This window comes from Periplaneta americana, chromosome 2 (assembly GCF_040183065.1).
Source record: "Periplaneta americana isolate PAMFEO1 chromosome 2, P.americana_PAMFEO1_priV1, whole genome shotgun sequence".
NCBI classification, from domain to species: domain Eukaryota; kingdom Metazoa; phylum Arthropoda; class Insecta; order Blattodea; family Blattidae; genus Periplaneta; species Periplaneta americana.
In genome coordinates, this window is record NC_091118.1 from 203,875,835 (window position 1) to 203,896,588 (window position 20,754).

General features: G+C 34.7%; 1 protein-coding gene across 1 annotated transcript in view; it reads right to left on the minus strand.

The window, feature by feature from the left end:
- Positions 1-480: 480 nt before the first annotated feature.
- LOC138695071 (acyl-CoA Delta-9 desaturase-like) overlaps positions 481-20,754 on the minus strand; it is a 28,745-nt gene continuing 8,471 nt past the window's right edge. Inside the window, exons 3-5 of the mRNA XM_069819433.1 lie at positions 18,398-18,603; positions 5,841-6,023; positions 481-1,217 (exon numbers count right to left, since the gene is read on the minus strand). Coding sequence (XP_069675534.1) covers positions 899-1,217; positions 5,841-6,023; positions 18,398-18,603 — 708 coding nt within the window. The 3' untranslated portion in view covers positions 481-898. The remainder of the gene's footprint in view (positions 1,218-5,840; positions 6,024-18,397; positions 18,604-20,754) is intronic.

Below are 20,754 nucleotides of genomic sequence, written 5' to 3' on the forward strand. Positions count from 1 at the left end.
TTAATTTATTTATTTTATTTATTTATTTAATTTATTTAATTTATTTCATTGATTTATTTTATTTATTTTACTTAATATATTTATTTAATTTATTTACTTCATTTATTTACTTATTTATTTTTTTATTTAATTTAGTTATATATTTAAATAATTTATTTATTTTATTTATTTATTTACTTATTTATTTATTGAATTTAGTTATATATTGAAATTATTTATTTATTTCATTCATTTAATTTATTTATTTAATTTATTTACTTTCTTTATTTATTTTATTTGTTTATTTATTTTTTTATTTCATTTATTTATTTTATTTATTTATTTATTTTATTTATTTATTTTATTTATTTATTTGATTTATTTCATTTATTCATTTTATTTATTTTACTTAATTTATTTATTTAATTTATTTCATTTATTAATGTATTTAATTTATTTCATTTATTTATTTTATTTACTTTATTTATTTATTTATTTATTTATTTATTTATTTATTTATTTATTTATTTATTTGGTGATGCCAATAAAGACACATGTCATCACAAGTTCCAGATCACGTGGACCCTTGCCTTAACAAGAATTGCTTACTTTAACTGACTGAACAACATAATGTCAAAATGACCTGAACCATCAGAACTTTAAAATGCCGCACCATCACTACCAGATTTGTCCTATATTACATTCATTCATTTACACTGGTTACACGCGATCAAATTAATGGCTATAGGATAATAAACATTTAGTAAACACTCGGAAATTTAATATACAGTGGGCGATGTATGAAGTACGCCGCGCGACCGGAAGTGTTCCTAAATTCCGCGATCGCTCGAAGGTTAATGCAAATATTATTTTAATAGGTGACTGTAGCAAGGAAGCTTCAATTAATAGGACTCGTTCTTTATCTTCCTTTAATATCTTCTTTTGTTGTTGAAAGCCTGTCACACTCGTGTGGTACTTCCTTCACGCTGCCCCAGTTCAGGTGAGTCCCATCTCCGGATTGTTGTACAATCTTCTGTATCAGTTGCTCTGAAGGCTGCTTCAGGTCGTACGCCCATCCGACGTAAGCGAAGAAGTCGATGAAGGCAGTTGTGAAGTTTGTACCGTAGTTACCGAACTCGGCGGTCTTGTAATCCCAGGGAAATGTGTGGTGGTAATTGTGCCAACCTTCACCCAATGCCAAAACGGACACTGTCTTGTTCTCTGCTGGATTTATATTCCTGTAAAATAAGACAAAGAAATTTCAGTGTTTTAGCTCCACAGACTATTAAGAAGAAATTAGATCACCGTTATGAAGTAACGGTTAGCATGCCTGACCGTGGAACGAGCGGAACCGGGTTCAAATCCTGGTTGGGACAAGTTACCTGGTTGAGGTTTTTCCTGCACTCATTTCGCTGGCATTATAACCTTCATGTCATTCAGACGCTAGATAAATTTAGTAGTTTCCCTACATTACCTTTTTAAACAACGGGAAGTAAGTTTCCCGACATATCTTTCTAAACAACGGGAGCTAAGTTTCTCGACATTCCCCTTAAAAAACAGGAGCTGAGTTTCTCGACATACGTTTTGAATAACAGCAGCTAAGTTTCTCGACATACCTTTTAAACAACAGGAGCTGAGTTTCTCGACATACCTTTTGAACAACAGGAGCTAAGTTTCTCGACATACCTTTTGAACAACAGCAGCTAAGTTTCTCGACATTTCCTTTAAACAACAGGAGCTGAGTTTCTCGACATACCTTTTGAACAACAGAAGCTAAGTTTCTCGACATACCTTTTAAACAACAGGAGCTGAGTTTCTCGACATACCTTTTAAACAACAGCAGCTAAATGTATGACTTGAGGCTTTCCCGGCGTTTGATGTAGAATAACTCTTCTCGGGTTCTCAGCCAGAAGAAGATGGCAGAGCTAGCCGTCGAAAGCTTGGAAGCTAATCTCAAACTCACCTGGCTGAGAACCCGAGAAGAGTTATTCAACAGCAGCTAAGTTTCTCGACATACCTTTTAAACAACAGGAGCTGAGTTTCTCGACATACCTTTTGAACAACAGCAGCTAAGTTTCTCGACATTCCCCTTAAACAACAGGAGCTGAGTTTCTCGACATACCTTTTGAACAACAGGAGCTAAGTTTCTCGACATACCTTTTAAACAACAGGAGCTAAGTTTCTCGACATACCTTTTGAAACAACGAGAGCTATATTTCTCGACATACATTTCTAAACAACGGAAGCTAAGTTCCTCTACATGCCTTTCTAAACAACGAGAGCTAAGTTTCTGGTCGTTCCTTTTTCAACAATGGAAGCTAAGTTTCTCGACATATACTTTTTAAACAGCGGGAGCTAAGTTTCTCTTCGTACCTTTCTAAACAACGGGAGCTAAGTTTCCGGACATCCCTTTTTCAACAATGGAAGCTAAGTTTCTCGACATATACTTTTTAAACAACGGGAGCTAAGTTTTTTAGTCATATACGTTTCTAACAACGGAAGTTAAGTTTCTCATCATATACGTTTTTAAACAACTAAGCTAAGCTAAGTTTCTCGTCATAATTATACGTTTTTAAACAACGGGAGCTAAGTTTCACGACAGGCATTTTTAAACAACATAAGCTAAGTTTCTCTACATACTGTACCTTTTTAACAACGGCAGCTACGTTTCTCTACACACTGTATCTTTTTTAACAACGGCAGCTAAGCTTCTCTACATAACTTTCTAAACAACGGAAGCTAAGTTTCTGGACATTCCTTTTTCAACAATGGAAGCTAAGTTTCTCGACATACTTTTTAAACAACGGGAGCTAAGTTTGTCGTGATATACGTTTCTAACAACGGAACCTAAGATTCTCGTCATATACGTTTTAAAAGAACAGGAGCTAAGTTTCTCGTCATATACGTTTTTAAACAACGGTAGCTAAGTTTTTCGTCATATACGTTTTTAAACAACGGGAGCTAAGTTTCTCTGCATACCTTTCTAAACAACGGGAGCTAAGTTTCTGGACATCCTTTTTTCAACAATGGAAGCTAAGTTTCTCGACATATACTTTTTAAACAACGGGAGCTAAGTTTGTCGTCATATACGTTTCTAACAACGGAACCTAAGATTCTCGTCATATACGTTTTAAAAGAACAGGAGCTAAGTTTCTCGTCATATACGTTTTTAAACAACGGTAGCTAAGTTTTTCGTCATATACGTTTTTAAACAACGGGAGCTAAGTTTCTCTGCATACCTTTCTAAACAACGGGAGCTAAGTTTCTGGACATCCTTTTTTCAACAATGGAAGCTAAGTTTCTCGACATATACTTTTTAAACAACGGGAGCTAAGTTTTTCGTCATATACGTTTCTAACAACGGAAGCTAAGATTCTCGTCATATACGTTTTTAAACAACGGGAGCTAAGTTTCTCGTCATATGCGTTTTTAAACAACGGGAGCTCATTTTCTCGACAGGCATTTTTAAACAACAGGATCTCAGTTTCTCTACATAGTGTACCTTTTTTAACAACGGCATCTAAGTTTCTCGATATATCTTTTATCTCATTTCCTCGAAATTATTCCACTTCAAATTAGTGTAACTCTGATTATATTGCTATTGAGACAAATATTTATATGACATTTTTTTGCTCAGAATGTCTTCGGAAATAAGTTCCGTAGCTGACAGTAAATCCTCGTGAATCAATCTGCATGTATTTTGTTGATACTAAAGTTCAATAGGCTACTATTTTTTTACCTTACTTTTCTGGTTTCGAAACAAAACTAACAACTTTTCAAGGTCCTTTGCTGTCGTGCGTTTTCTGTTATCTACAAGAATATTATCTGCATGCTAAAAATGTTATTCAACATCACGTAAGGTTGTTGGACAAAATTTTAATGTGTTACATATTGTAAGTTTGTAAGATCGAGATTCAAGCAAGCCACACTTCTTGGGACAAGATCTTCTTTACTTTGAGAATAATGCTATCATCGAGATTTTTTTTTTGATAGCATCATGTTTGGTTTTATCTTAACAGTTTTACCAATAAGTCTTTGTATGTGGTCTACTATTATCAGTAATTCTCCAGGTTGCATAAGAGACGATTGCATTCATACAAACAACACAAAAATACAACAAAATTTCGCACTCGCACCTCTGGCGCACAGACTAAGAATAAATGAAACAGAGAAAAAGTGGGTGCGAGTTGTTAGAATCAGATATTTTGGGATGTTTGTGGATATTTTTGTTGTGCAGTAATTTACTGTAACAAAAGTCGGTAGTTGTTTTTGGTTTTTCCATGCGTATTCTTCTTCACAGACCTTCAGGTCATGAACAAAATGTTTTTGTGTGAGATCGTGCGTATTTGCTTGCTTTCCGCACAAAACCAATACGCGGTGTGAAATACCACATTCAATATTCCCAACCTAACACACATAACAATTTCCCTATTCTTACCGCTTAAGCGTCCTATTCATTTTACTGCTTTAGGCTTTTAACATATTATTTTTAAAGACGTTCAATATAGTAATAATTATAAATTGGAAACTTACCACTGAAATTTCACCTAAATTGCACTGTTAATTATTGTTTTTAAATATTTGCAAAAATTAAGTAAACTCTACAATACCACAAAAGTAACTGCATTTGTAATGCAAGTAACATTAAGGAAGCCATGAAGAAATCAACAAGATTCCAGACTCATCATAGACTGGGGGAAAAAAAAGACAGACGTATATCACGGCCTGCTGCAGTATAGTAAACACAGAAAACATTTTATAGGAACAATGTTGAAGATAGATATATTTTTTTTCCAAAGTTGCCGTCATTGAACAGAAACCAAGATGGAGATTTCATTGCAACTAATTAGAAATTTCTCTTTCAGGTATGCAATAAACGATCTTCGCACAAAATAATGTACGATACACGAGCGGTATGTTGGTTTTTAAACAACGGGAGCTAAGTTTCTCGTCATAATTGCACGTTTTTAAACAACGGGAGCTAAGTTTCTCGACAGGCTTTTTAAACAACAGGAGCTAAGTTTCTCTACATACTGTACCTTTTTAATAACGGCAGCTAAGTTTCTCTACATACTGTATCTTTTTTAACAACGGCAGCTAAGTTTCTCTACATACCTTCCTAAACAACGGAAGCTAAGTTTCTGGACATTCCTTTTTCAACAATGGAAGCTAAGTTTCTCGACATACTGTACCTTTTTAATAACGGCAGCTAAGTTTCTCTACATACTGTATCTTTTTTAACAACGGCAGCTAAGTTTCTCTACATACCTTTCTAAACAACGGAAGCTAAGTTTCTGGACATTCCTTTTTCAATAATGGAAGCTACGTTTCTCGACATATACTTTTTAAACAACGGGAGCTAATTTTGTCGTGATATACGTTTCTAACAACGGAAGCTAAGATTCTCGTCATATACGTTTTAAAACAACAGGAGCTAAGTTTCTCGTCATATACGTTTTTAAACAATGGTAGCTAAGTTTTTCGTCATATACGTTTTTAAACAACGGGAGCTAAGTTTCTCTGCATACCTTTCTAAACCTTTTTAATAACGGCAGCTCAACCACATTTCGCTTTTTCAATCTTTTCCTCGAACATGAAAACGTCAACATATCGCTCTTGTAACGCATATTACTATTGCATGACTTTCAACTGGCAAGTAAAAATATCCATTTGAATATGTATCTTGGCACTCTAAACAAACAAAGTTAGGATAGAAGTATGGGATTTGTAATTAAATTTAAACACAGGGATGAATAGATCACTGTATCAATTGATGAAGTGGAGGATTGATAAACATTGCATTCATAAATAATTCATCATACGTTTGGAAAATTTGAGCAAAACACATTGAAGAGCTGTACCTGTTGTATGGATGGTATCCGTAGATGTGGGCGAAACTGTTGACAGCCCAGATGCAGTTGAGGGAAATCACCCACCGGCATAGGGTCGAGAAGGCAGAGTTCCACAACGTCTCGCCCCACGCGACATAGGGGACTGTTATAGGAACCGCGAAGCATAGCGTTGCCACCAAAATTCCGAAGTACCTGCGAAGATAATACTAAGCAATATCGTTTGAAGTAACCGTGAATTCAATTATGCCAACATCACTATCACCAACACCACTATCTTCATCATCACCATTATCATCACCAATAATCTATCTTTCTAGTCGCCCTCGGTAGCGCAGTTGGTATAGCGCTGGCCTTCTATGCTCGAGGTTGCGGGTTCGATCCCGGCTGAAGTGGATGGCATTTAAGTGTATTTAAATGCGACAGGCTCATGTCAGTAGATTTGCTGGCAAGTAAAGGAACTCCTGCGGGACAAAATTCCGGCACACTGGCGACGATGATATAACCTCTGCATTTGGGAGCGTCGTTAAATAAACCGTAATTAAAAAATTTTCTATCTTTCTATCACATAATATTGGCCATGTCCATCAAAGTCGGCTGCAATAAGCACCGGTTAAAATTTTCATGTTATCTCCTGGTTAGGATCTTTTTAAATTAATTTATTATAAAATAAATATTTATTTATGCATTTATTTACTTATTTATTTATTGCTTGCTTATGTAATTATTTATGTTCGCTTATTTATTTATTTGTTTATATAATTCTTGAATTACTTTTGTTAATAGGTTTGTTTATTTCTTATTTACTCATAGATTTGTTTACAAAATTCTTGAATTATTTTTGTTTCTTTGTTTGTTTATTTCTTATTTAATTATTTATTTGTTTGTTTAACTATTAAATTATTGTTGTTTATTTATTTGATTATTTACTTATTTATTTGTTTAATTATTTAATTACTTTTCTTTCTTTGTTTATTTGTTTATTTACTTATTTATTTATTTGTTTATTTATTTAGTTATTTATTTGTTTGCTTAACTATTAACTTATTGTTGTTTATTTATTTGTTTATTTACTTATTTATTTGTTTAATTATTTAATTACTTTTCTTTCTTTGTTTATTTGTTTATTTACTTATTTATTTATTTGTTTATTGAATTATTGAATTATTTTTGTTTTTTTGTTTATTTATTTTTTATTTAATTACTTTTGTGTGTTTGTTTATTTATTTCATTATATATATATGTTTGTTTAAATAATGAATAACTTTTGTTTCTTTGTTTATTTACATATTTATTTGTTTATGTAATTATTGACTTATTTTTGTTTGTTTATTTTATGTTTACTTATTTATTTGTTTATTTCATTACTGAATTATTTTTGTTTGTTTACTTAATTATTTATTTAAATATTCAATAATTTTTGTTTCTTTGTTTTTTATTTCTTTTTTATTTAATTATTTTACTTTGTTTATTTGTTTGTTTATTTAATTAATAAATTATTTGTGTCTGTTTATTTGTTTATTTACTTATTTATTTGTTTACTTAATTATTGAATTATGTTCATTTATTTATTTAAAATATTGAATTATTTTTGTTAGTTTATTTAGGCCTATTTACTTATTTGTTTATCTAATTATTGAATTACTTTCGTTTGTTTATTTATTTGTTTATTTACTTATTTATTTATTATTAATCTTTACTTGTAAACTTATGGCTTTTTCTTCCATTTAACCAGTATAAAAATACATATTCTTATCAAGTATTCATAGAACACAAAAAAACTGGTATAGTGAAATAATAATAATAATAATAATAATAATAATAATAATAATAATAATAATAATAATAATAATAATAATAATATAGGGAAGAAAATGAATGTACCCATGTATGTTTAGTTACATGTCATTTCAAGAGCCAAACAACTACAATTTAATGTTAAGAGAATTTGAATCAAATAAATGACTAAAATAATAAAGAAACTTTTGTTTTGTGTCTCAGCAGTCCAAAGACAGATTTTAACATCATAAGTGACACCAATAAGGCATCACTCATGAGGCAAATAAATCAAGCGATAACGGAGTATGGTGGCTAATTCCTTTTCCCCTCTATTGCAAACATCGTTGACTAGTAACAACTTCACTAATAAGACTTCAGATGCATACAAACAATATTGTTCTTCCTATATCATCAAGTGAGGTATACTGCCTGATAATAGATGTACATGTCCACACTTGTGGAGTAACGGCTGGCGCGTCTGGCGGCGAAACCAGGTGGCCTGGGTTCGATTCCCGGTCGGGGTAAGTTACCTGGGTGAGGTTTTTTCCGGGGTTTTCCCTCAGCCCAATTTGAACAAATTCTGGGTAACTTTCGGTGCTGGACCCCGGACTCATTTCATCGGCATTATCACCTTCAGCTCATTCAGACGCTAAATAACCTAGGATGTTTATACAGCGTCGTAAAATAACCTACTAAAAATAGATGTACATATCAGCCAGAACCTCAATGGAAGGTGAAAAGGAAAATTTACGCATTAAAAATAAAAATTATACTCTGCAATATTATATTTTAAGAAATATAATTAGAGACGAAAAACAGTCTGTTTGACAACCGGCTTATAAGAGTGATGAATGTCTGACTGCCAGAGTTTCAATGACGAGCAATTGAAAGAGTGAATGATGAAGAATATCGGGGAGTATTTTATACTCAATGTGCCGGTAATCTCAAATCGAGTATTTAGGTAACGGTGGGAAGATTAATAGACAAGACGAGAAGACAGATAGCTTGCGGTTGAGATGCGCAGAATTTGGAATAGAAGAGAAAGACAGTGTAAAGTTCTGCGATCGTTGAGCCGAAGCCATGACAAAGGTTTCACAAGAAAGCGTGTTGTAGCAAGTTTCAAGAAAGATTCTGTTGGTAAAATAAACTTTGCTGTATTGTTTTGTGCTCAGCATAAATTAACAATAAAAAGATAACATGTCAGTGTGACCATCCAGATCTTCAACAAACCATCAGAAATATGAGAACACCAATTAAAACTATAATCGTAATGAGAAAGTATGACAGGGCTGTAATTAGAATAGCTCTCAAATTGCAATTAACTGCAAAATACGTAATTGCTTTCATACATCCTTCTACAGTGTCAGTAATGGAATTCAGCTTCCGTATTTCATAATGAATACATCAATTTATAAAAATAAAATACATAGTTAATTAATTTTGCCCATCACCGAAATAAAGCAGACAGATCAATTGAAATAAAGTAATGAAACAATAATGTAATTGTCTCTCTCTGGGCTCCAGTATTTTGGCCTCCCGTCGAGGCTCCGATTCGATCCCCGGCAGGGTCGTGGTAAAATTCGTGATAGATAAAGAATACGCTGCATGGGAGTTTTCCTCGGGTAATCCCGTGTCTCTCTGTCACTCCAAAAATACCCTCCACATTTTTTTTTAAATGGTGGCCGTTCATTTCGATGCAGGCTTCAGTTCTAATATGCATATTATCGCACTATAGACTATTGTACAGGGACATCATTTTATTTTTACTAACATTTTTAAGTCGACCTGGTTGGCAAGTTAGTATAGCGCTGGCCTTCTCTGCCCACGGTTGCGGGTTCGATCCCGGGCCAGGTCGATGGCATTTAAGTGTGCTTAAATGCGACAGGCTCATGTTAGTAGATTTACTGGCATGTAAAAGAACTCCTGCGGGACAAAATTCCGGCACATCCGGCGACGCTGATATAACCTCTGCAGTTGCGAGCGTCGTTAAATAAAACATAACATTTTTAACATTTTTAATATTAACCTGTCTATACCTTTAGAGAACCGGAAACACCGCTTCTCCCCCCTCCAAGACTGGAGTTCGATGATACTGGCCTAAAACACAAATCACTCTACTAGGTATAGGATGGAAGAAAAGTAGTTCATCCATTTACGTAAACTAGGAAATATCGCGATTTTGAGTTTGATAATTTTCATTAGGTTTTCTTTACCCAAAGTACAGTATTATATTAAGAATAAGTGTTTTTACTCACGAAGTGAGTTATCCATGCGAACGTATTCATTACGCAGTGTATACTGTCTACAGCACATTAGCGTACAATATAGAGAAAGAAGTTAAATTGAAAAATAATCATAATATGAATATTTAAACACAATTTTGAAAATGGTGGCCGTTCATTTCGATACAGACTTCAGTTCTTTTGTGCATATTATCGCACTGTAGACTATTGCATCTAATTCCAATTGCTAGTTTCGTCCTTCGTACTAGTAACTCATGTTGAAATAATTCTGTACCTACTCTACGTACTGTAAATTCAATCTTCACTTCTGCCCGACCCGAAAATATAAAATTACTCAGACATGCTATCTACTGTCCGTCCAAGTGGTTATGCCGTAGGATTGTAGAAAGGGAGGAAATCACGTGACAGTTAATTACTCAACGAGGCCCTTTTATTTAAGTTAAATTAAACAGCTGTATATTATTACGTAAACTTCCAATTCCTAAGAGAAATTAATGTTTTCAGAAAAGAGCTAAGACAGCCCAGCTTTTACAGAGGGGCGAGCAGAAGCAGGTGGGGGAAATCGGGATGCGACGTAGGCAAACGGACAGTACCTGTGCGAAAATATGATTCAATATTGAAAGCTCTTTCGTCACTGGAAAACGCAAACATATTTCTGGAACGTACTATACTCAGTAACTCAGTACTGCTTACTATCTGTGGTCTTGGTTCTGTGTGGAGTTGGAACTTCCTTAGTAGAAGGGGTGGGAGTGAAGTACATTCAAAAACTCAGGTACAATAAAAATTGAAGTAAAAATAAAATGATGTCCCTGTAGTAATTATACACCTGGTAGCAGACCTTTAATGCATGTCATTAAAGTACACCTACTCATTAAAGGTCAGATCTTTCAGCCAATGACGACTCAGGTTACAACTGTTCAGCCAATGACAGGTCAGCTTTCTACCGTTATAAAACCGCAAGTATCGATTATTCTCGGACATGCAATCAAAAGAGAATTAGCGAAAAGTCACGGAGGCTGGAAATCCAATACTGTCGCAGAAGGTTACGTCCTGTTAGTATAACAATTAGCGTTAATTGTAAATAATATTCAAATAAATTCAGTTTGTCATCTCGTTTTTCAATGTCAAATTTAAATTCAATCTTATCTCTGTAGGTTCTTATGGCCTAGCAAGGTCAATGTGAACATCTGTTCCTCGGAAAAAATCAATACTTTCGCGTCTCCGCACATCTCACAACATACGGGACATTGGTCAAGGTCAGATACAAAGAAAATTAATAATATCAAGTTAGAAATATGGTCGAGCATAAAAAGTCATATGAAACTCGCCTATAATGGTAATTAAGAAGCTCGTATGAAAATTATGAAACTCGCCTGCGCTCGTTTCATAAATATCCATACTCACTTCTTAATGACCTTCATTATAGGCTCGTTGCATAATGTACTATTATGCTCGACCATGCCGAAATGTAGTAATTATACACCTGGTAGCAGTCCTTTAATGTTTGTCATTAAAGTACACCTATTCATTAAAGTTCAGGTTTTCGATTTTTCTCGGATTTGCAATCGAAAGACAACGAGGGAAACGTCACGGAGGCTGGAAATCCAATACTGTCGCAGAAGGTTATGTTCTGTTACTATAATAATTAGCGTTAATTGTAAATAATATTCAAATAAATTCAATTTGTCATCTCTTTTTTCAATTCTAAATCAATTTCCACGTTATATCAAAATTAGTTCATGTTATTCTGTAGATTATAACAAGGTCAATGACATTATTGTTCCTCGGAAAAAATCAATACTTTCGCGTCTGCTCACATCTCACAATTTACGAGCGATGCACGAGGTCACTTCCACTCTACAGTTAGATGCGAATAAAATGAATACTTCTGAATAATTTCAAGTTAGAAATATGGTCGAGCATAAAAAGTCGTATGAAACTTGCCTATAATGGTAATTAAGACGCTCGTATGAAAATTATGAACCTCGCGCTAAACATGTATAGAAGGCCGTCTTACAACCGTACGTATAATACTTGCAGCGTGCGATACGCAAAGACTAAGTAAGCTATTTGGTGTGTCAGTTCGGCGCCAACCAGTTTTGTAATATTATTGGCACAAGATCAGCTGCGTGTTCTTAAATAATATTTTACTATAAGTTGGGATAACAGACAGATGATAAGAGTTTGAATTGTGATACATACTAATAATTTTAATTACCAGTAATTGAATTGGTTAATGAAATTGTCATATAATATTTACAACAATGAAAGCTTATATTATAGTTATAGTCTATTATTTTGAAGTTGAGCTTGTGGGCGAGGGATTGACGAGGAAAGGAGAGCGATTCTGACGTCACAAGATAGCTGAGCGCGCCTAAGCTCAAATGCTTCAAAGCAGTATCTCGTGTTTTTTCTTGTTTATGTTGTTTTGAATGCATTATGCCAGGTCAAAGTTGTATCAATCTTGATACAAGCAGAGTATGCTCTGATCATTTTAAAGATGACGATTTTGTTCCTGATTTTCGAGCAGCATTAATGACAATAAAGCCGAAACGACCGAGAATGTCAAAGCCTACAGGTAAGTTTAAATAAATCATGTAGTATATAAGTAGCCTATGTTAATACCAGCTTTGTATAATTAGATTATGTTCATCTATGTTAACCTGCAAATTATTTTCTTTCTTTTGTAATCATGCTACTTATACTAACAGTTGCATACCAAAGGGGTGGAGGGTTAACGACTGATACCAGTGATGTTTTTACACTATAATTCTCATTATATTGATTTTATGTTAATGATTTGTGACATTTTGTCATTATGGCATAATCAGTGGGTTAATCATAATAGCCTCCAGTGATAATTCATTGTTGAGTTACAATGATTATTGTATGTAAATGAACGTGTTGTTGATATTCATTACCGGTACATGCTCCTTTTCCAAATTTTAGAATGAGATATTAAAATCAATCGATGTTAGATTTTTTATAAACATACATTTAAAACAAAAACACCACCATCTTGGCCCTTTTTAAATTTTAATGCATTATTCTTTCTTTTGAAGGTTTAACCATGCCATCACCAGCATGGCAAAGTACTTTCAATAATACAATGAGTTTCATGGCAAGAACACGATTAAAAAGGAGCGGAATACTATAAAAAGAACAAAAAAATATGTGGCAATGTTCGCACATAACGTTCCACGTGAAATTTTATTGTTGATTGTACAGTCAAAACTAGGTTCTTTATACGACTCAAGTATGTGAACTCAAGACGAAACTAGCAGATGAAAACGGACGGCATACATTGAGAGCAGATGAATTGTTAAGAAATACAGAAAAATAATGCAGTGACAAGTCTAAGTACAGCTTTTATATACACGGTATAAACACTTTCAAAATTATTTTATTCCATGACTAGCCGTACCCGTGCGCTCCGCTGCACCCGTTAGAAATAAATATAAAGTAATTACATAATTAAAATAGGACATTTGATCCAGGGAACATTCGTGTCTGATAGAAGGATAAATCGTTTAATATGCTACTTAATTTAAATTGTATTTAAATAATTAAATTGCGATCATTTTGGTCCAGAGACCACTCATTTGGTGCAATAACAATTCCTGTAACATGTTTAAACCATAGTTTAATGAAGATTGACATCATTTAGATTTAATGTGTACATAAACATTATTTTATGAAATACAGGAAACGAATATTCAGAATAGCCTATAAAGTTTTCTGTGCATAAGAAGCTATTTTAATCTTACCCGTTCTCGATTCACTCAGAAGTTACTGTAATAACATTATAGCATTATGTCCATCCAGAGAAACTAACTTTCCAATGGTGAAATAATAATTAATTATATAAATCGGTTAATTTAGCTTCCGATATTACTTCATACAAACACAGAAACATTCTCTGTAGGCTATGTTTCATAGCTTTCGATTGTTGTTGTCCAAGGCCCCTTATAGACGAAGTCATTTATTTTTTATTTCACTACACCGCCTTAGATCATTAAATATCAGTCCTATGAAAATTTTTAAAATAATAAAACGTATCGGAAATCATTCTTAAAGAAACTTTTGTTATGTAATATTTTTCACAGAAATTAATAATAAGCGAGATATTCCGATTTATTTAATTCAGGCCCCCTTATAACCCCCTTTTTAAATAACGTATTTTGAATGCCATATAGCCTAAAATCTAAGTTACAACGAACTTAATTTAAATTCCAATTTTCATCGAAATCCGTTCAGCCACTATCGCGTGAAAAGGTAACAAACATCCAGACAGACAGACAGACATGCAAACAAAAATTTCAAAAAAGCGATTTTCGGTTTCAGGATGGTTAATTATACATGTTAACACCAATTATTTTTGGAAAATCGAAAATTACCAGAAAAATTTTGGCTACAGATTTATTATTAGTATAGATACGTACACACTCTATACCCCATGTAATGTTTTTATTTGAGGCGATTATGTTTATAATGTACACTGATCAATTTGAAAATAAAGGACCAATCAACATGGACTCTTCGCGCGTCATCAGCCAACTAGCTATTTGATTGGCTAATGAAAAACGAGATAATCTATTGAGTGTATACTGTAGAAGCCTTGGACACTGATCACCTGATTAGCAATGACGACATATAAATGCAGGAAAACATTCGCCTTGAAGGCGAATATTGTTAGCAGAATCTCCCTTTAATAATTCCAAATGATAAATATAATTTTATCTACCGAAATTTAATATTCAAGCAATTGCTATTAAGAAACAAACATCACCAATCCGATTAGATAAAGCAGTAATTATACCGCATTGTAAGACTTAATATTTTGATAATAAATAAATAAACAATAAGAAACCAAACCTAAACCATCTCAGGATTGTGTCAAGACGAAGATGAAATGGAGTATGCTATCTACATATACGAAAACTGAGACCGAGCTTGACTTAAGGTACGGTCACACGTCGCTACTTTTGCTGCGCAACTTTTGTACTGCAGCTGCAAAAGTTGTGTGTCGTGTTCACACGTAAGCCAAAAGTAGTGCACTGCACGCTACTTTTCGTGCTGCGCAACCCGAGTGCAGCAAAAGTTGCAACTGGAGGTTGCGAGTCTGTTCACACGCAAGGCGCTACTTTTGCAGCCGCAGTCATGCTGCAGGTTTCCATCTCCGTTAATATGTTTTCGCGGGATATCAGCCGAGTTAAGATTTTGGAATGCTCCAAGCTTTCGACTGCTATCTCTGCAGCCATCTTCAGGGAAGTGATGTCCGAACAGAAAGTCGAATGGTTATATAGATGTTAGGCTGTCTCAGGTGAAACGGGATTGGTTGGCGGATCGGCCAATCCGGGGCCGGGAATTGTCATCGCTCGTAAGCTCCGCCCCTCCCGGGATTCCTGCGTGAAGTTTGGCGGGCGGCGAGCCCTGTTCCGCCGGTTGGAATCGGTTGCCGTCCTCGGTCCGTGATCTTCATGACCTTGATTGTAAGAGGGCCTGAGTTGGTCTAAGGCCGGTGTCCATGCCTGACTGAGCTGGAGTCCACTGTCTCTGTTGAAGTTGTTTTTCTCCAGCTTGATCTCTATGGCCTCCTTGATTGTACGATCCCAGTAGTGGCTTGATTTGTTAATGACCTTGGTGTGGGCAAACAGTATTTTATGCTCCTTTTCTATGCTGTGTTGCGCCACTGCAGATTTTTCCGGGTAATACAGCCTCAGGTTCCTCTTATGTTCTTTAATTCTGTCTTCTATTGTGCGGCCAGTCTGCCCTATGTATACTTCGCCACACTCGCATGGAATCTTGTAAATCCCTGGAGTCCTTGAGCCCTGACTGTCTTTAACCTGACGTAGATGACTCCGGATTTTGCTCTGTGGTTTATGGATGGTTTTGATATTAACCTTCTGGAGGATTCTGCTTATTTTGTGTGACACGCTCCCGCAGAATGGAATGAAAGCTTTCTTTGTCGGTTCTTGCCTGCTGTCTAAGTCTATTGTGTTACATCTCGTGGTAACTTGTTTGAGGGCTTTGCTGATGTCTCTCCGGCTGTAGTTGTTTTGTTGTAGTGTTCTACGAAGATGGTCCATTTCTGCAGGCAAGTTGTTGATATCGGATATGACTATGGCGCGATGTAGTAGACTAGTCAGGACGGACTTCTTCTGCGAAGGGTGGTGGAGGCTGAGTGCATTCAGGTACAGATCTGTGTGCGTCGGCTTTCTATACACGCCATGTCCGAGAGTACCATCTCCGTGTTGACTCCCCAATATACATTTTGTGGAAATGTTCGCATTATTAATAAACGCATGCTAAAGCTTACTTATATATTATTTGCTTTTCTGTCCTAACTAGTATTCAGAAATTGGCATTATTTTTTACTATAAAGCTTTTAAAAACGCCTATATACGTAAATGATAACCAACAGTATAATCACGTAATCAATGTTGGCAACCCTCCTGTTTGAAACTACGCTATAGAAAATTAAAAAAGTTAATTATATCGTCAGTAAATATGCTCAGACTGTGTTGTGCATTTAATAAGTGTTACAAATAATTATGTGCAAGATCGTGCGTATTTGCTTGTTTTCCGCACAGAACCAATACGCGGTAAGTGTGAAATACCGCATTCAGTATTCCCAACGTAACACACATAACAATTTCCCTCTTCTTACCGCTTAAGCGCGACATTCATTTTACTGCTTTAGGCTTTTAACATATTATTTTTAGAGACGTTTAACATAGTAATAATTATAAATTGGAAACTTACCACTGCAATTTCACCTAAATTGCAATGTTAATAATTCTTTTTAAATATTTGCAAAAATTAAGTAAAGTCTACTACTCCACGAAACTTATTGCATTCCTGATACAAGTAACATTAAGGAAGCCGTGAAAAAATCAACAAGATTCCAGATGCCGATGTTATTACTGCAATATGTTATATAAATAATATTGTTAAAATATTAAAATGAAAAATAAATCATTACATAACCTTACCGTTTTAAGTTCGCATTTATAGACTGGGGGGGGGGGGAAGACAGACGTATATCACGGCCTGCTGGAGTATAGTAAACACAGAAAACATTTTATAGCAAATGTTGAAGAAAGATATTTTGGTTTCCGAAGTTGCCGTCATTAAACAGCAAACCAAGATGGAGATTTCATTGAGGCTAATTAGAAATTCTTCTTTCAGGTATGTAATAAACGCTCTTCGCACAAAATAATGTACGATACACGAGCGCTATGTTTGTTTTCATGTTCTCGGAAATTAAAAAAGCTCAACTACGTTTCGCTTTTTCAATCTTTTCCTCGACCATGAAAACGTCAACATACCGCTCTTGTAACGTATATTACTATTTCACCACATCGAACATTAAAATACATCCAGACAATAAAAGTATCATTGGTAAATTTGGGTGGTAACACTGGTCGCAACCGCAGCAAAAGTTTGAACAAAACCGATATCAAAAATGCTGCGGTTGCAACCCTGAGAACCCTGTTCACACGTCGCTACTTTTAAGCTGCGCGCAGCATGGAAAAGTAGCGGGCAGCAAGTTCGGCAGCGCTACTTTTCGGGTTGCACCGTTGTCCACACTTCGCAGTACGAAAGTTGCGCAGTTTTTTGTACTGCAGCGCTGCAAAAGTAGCGACGTGTGACCGTACCTTTATTCTAGGTTTGGGAAATTCTTGACAATAGCTTAGTATTGATTGCGCATGCGGGCTGAAGTATAAGTAAAGACCCGGGTTCGAAAGCCGAAAAAAGCTAATCAATCGAAAGTTACATAAGAAAAGAGAAACTTTCGAAAATACCACTGAATGGAATCGAACCTGTTACATCAAGGCCAAATTACTGATTAGTGACGATCGGATTTGTAATGATAATAATAATAATAATAATGATAATAATAATAATATTATTATTATTATTACTATTATTATTATTATTATTATTATTATTATTATTATTTGTGTCGGAGGAAGAACAATGATTGTTTGTATGCATCTGAAGTCTGACTAGCGTCAATATGTACAGTAGCTAGTTGGCGATGTATGCAATGAAGTGGGAAAGGAACTGGCCACCCTACCCCATTATCTCCTGGCCTAGTTGCCTCATAAGTTGTGCCTTGTCAGATCTGTCTTCGGACAGTTGACTAAACAATAATATAATAATAATAATAATAATAATAATACTAATAATAATAATAATAATAATAACGCTGCCCAGCTCTAAAATCACTGACTGAATGTGCCAGATACTGGGAAGCGAGAAGCCTCATACCTCTGTTTAGTTCTTAGTTTTTTTAGTTCTTTAAGGATTTTGTTTAGTTCTTTCTTTAGATTTAATTTTAAGTTATATTAAGTTAATTTTTTTAATCTTGAGGTTGTGTTTAGGTAAAAGATAAGTTATCTATGTACCTGTCATTCGAATAAATAAATAATAATAATAATAATAATAATAATAATAATAATAATAATAATAATATTGACTTTCTTGATATATTATTATTTCTGTACTCTCCCTCACACATTCGCTACTGGAGGTGCTCACTTCTCCTGGAAGACGATGACAGGGTCCTGCTCCACGTCAGTCATGTCAACATGGCGGCCTCTCCTTCGCACCTCCGGATGTTTCTTGCACATGAGCCAACCCACGTGCGAGAAGAACAGCCCCCTCGACGCGTTGTGCGGGTCGGCGTCGGTGTCACTGTACTTGTGGTGCACACGGTGGTCCCGCACCCAGTTGTACATCGAGTTCTACCGGTAAGAAAATAACTCTGATTTCAATCTGTAGCACCTACACCTCAGCAATGCTAGCGGTAGTACCACAGTTTAGTATATATGTTACTGTAAATGTACGAAGACCGGTAAATCTTAGAATTTACCGGTATAACCTAACATTTATCGTTATAGTGCGGCAAAACCCCAAAATATCTTATTAGATGCATACATTTTGAACTTTTACCAAGAAATGTTGGTAAATCTCAGGATTTACCGATGCGAGCTGGTAAAAGCTAGATCGAAGAACCCAGAACGAAGAATCTCGCCTTCGTTGTGTAGATTCAGATACGTTTCCAGGGGTGAAGCGGTTCCGAGAGGCTGCCAAAGAAGATCTTGAAATGCAAGCGAAGAAAATGAAAGCAGCTACTTGTAACAAAATTCCAAAATTTGTAGTCGGATCGAATGTGAGAATCAAAGTACCGGAAGCAAAAATTGACGTAAAATCAATAATAATAGTGATCATAAATATTTAAGATGAGTTTTATCAACTTGGTACCAAAGCTGGCAAACTGAAGTCATTGTACTCTAGGAGCTAACTTATATTGTGTAAAGAAAATTTTATCAGCATTGAAGAATTAGAAAAAGAAGGAATTAGTGTACGGGAAGTGGTTGGTCAATTATCTTTCGTTGGAAGACAAGGGTTAAAAAAGTGTAAATGTTTAAAAAGTGTTCAACAAAAAAGTGTTTCATAATGTTTGTTTTACTTTATTTGTGGACCTAGACTCTTTGAGGAGATGTAAAGGCTTTGTTAATTTTTATGTGAAATACTATAACAGACTGTGGTTAAAATTATAATATGTTTCACTATTTTTAATATATAATAAGTATTGTTTATTATACTCACATTATGATGTATGAATATATAAATAACTTAAATAAAAAATAAATACAAATTATTTCAGTCATTGCTGAGGTGATATTTATGTTTTTAAATAGATCTAAAACAACAATAAAAGATGAATTGGAAATAGATATGTAGAAGTGCAAAGAACGGCAAATCTTAGTAAAGATTCTTTTTTCTTCTTTAATACGATTTTACCACAGCTGATCGGTAACTCCCGAGATTTACCAACATCTCTTGGTAAAAGTTCAAAATATATACATCTAATAAGATATTTCAGGGTTTTACCGCACTTTACTGATAAATGTTAGGTAATACCGGTAAATTCTAAGATTTACCGGTCTTCATACATTTACAGTAACATATACAGTCACGAAGCTTTAGTTGTGAGGGTGCTAGGAACAATAGACTGTGCAGGTACTATTTCGCATTGTCTATAATGAGGCGATATTAGCGATCCTAGTGGTTAGCAACTATCTGTGGATGCATATTTACTACGTATTGAGCTTCGTGACTGTATATACTAGACTGTGGTAGTACTGCGCTGTTAAGGGACGAGCCTTACAGGAAGCAGGTCGCTGCTGTAGGTTTGTTGTCATCAATTTATGGGTAAATTACAGGCCTACCAACTTTCACGTGAAATCCACGCGTGACCAGTAATTGGATCACGACTTTCGCTCGATACGACAATCTCTGGGATTTAGAGTTGATCACATAAATTCCAGTGAGTATCTATTAGAACCTAATCTATGACAAAATAAAATACATTTCCACAACTGCCCTTAAACACAAATGTAACGTAGATAAACACAATATAATATTTGTTACTCAGTCAAATGACAAATCAATGTAAAATAATGACTTATATTACATGGGCATTAAGTTTATATACATGAGCTACAAATTGCAAACGTTTTCGCCCATTCAGGCATCTTCAGGCACAATTATACAATATCTCAATATCAAACTATGTAGCTATTACATTGGTGGTAGATAAACTGTTTAAGATTAATGGTGTACAAAACATCTCATAATTAAAATGTAATATTACAAGTCATAACTAGAGTTCCACAGAATATTATGAAGTTTAATTACAACACTATAAATGATTGGAATGACCTACCTGCAGCGGTCTTTGAGGGCTGTCCTTCCTTAAGGAGATTCAAGAATAATTTAAAAAGTTGTATATAAAGTGAAAATTAAAATTAAGGTGACACTCAATATTTAATTTTTTAAGGTGACATGTATTTATCTAGCCTGAGGAGTTTACTTCCTTGGTTTGAATT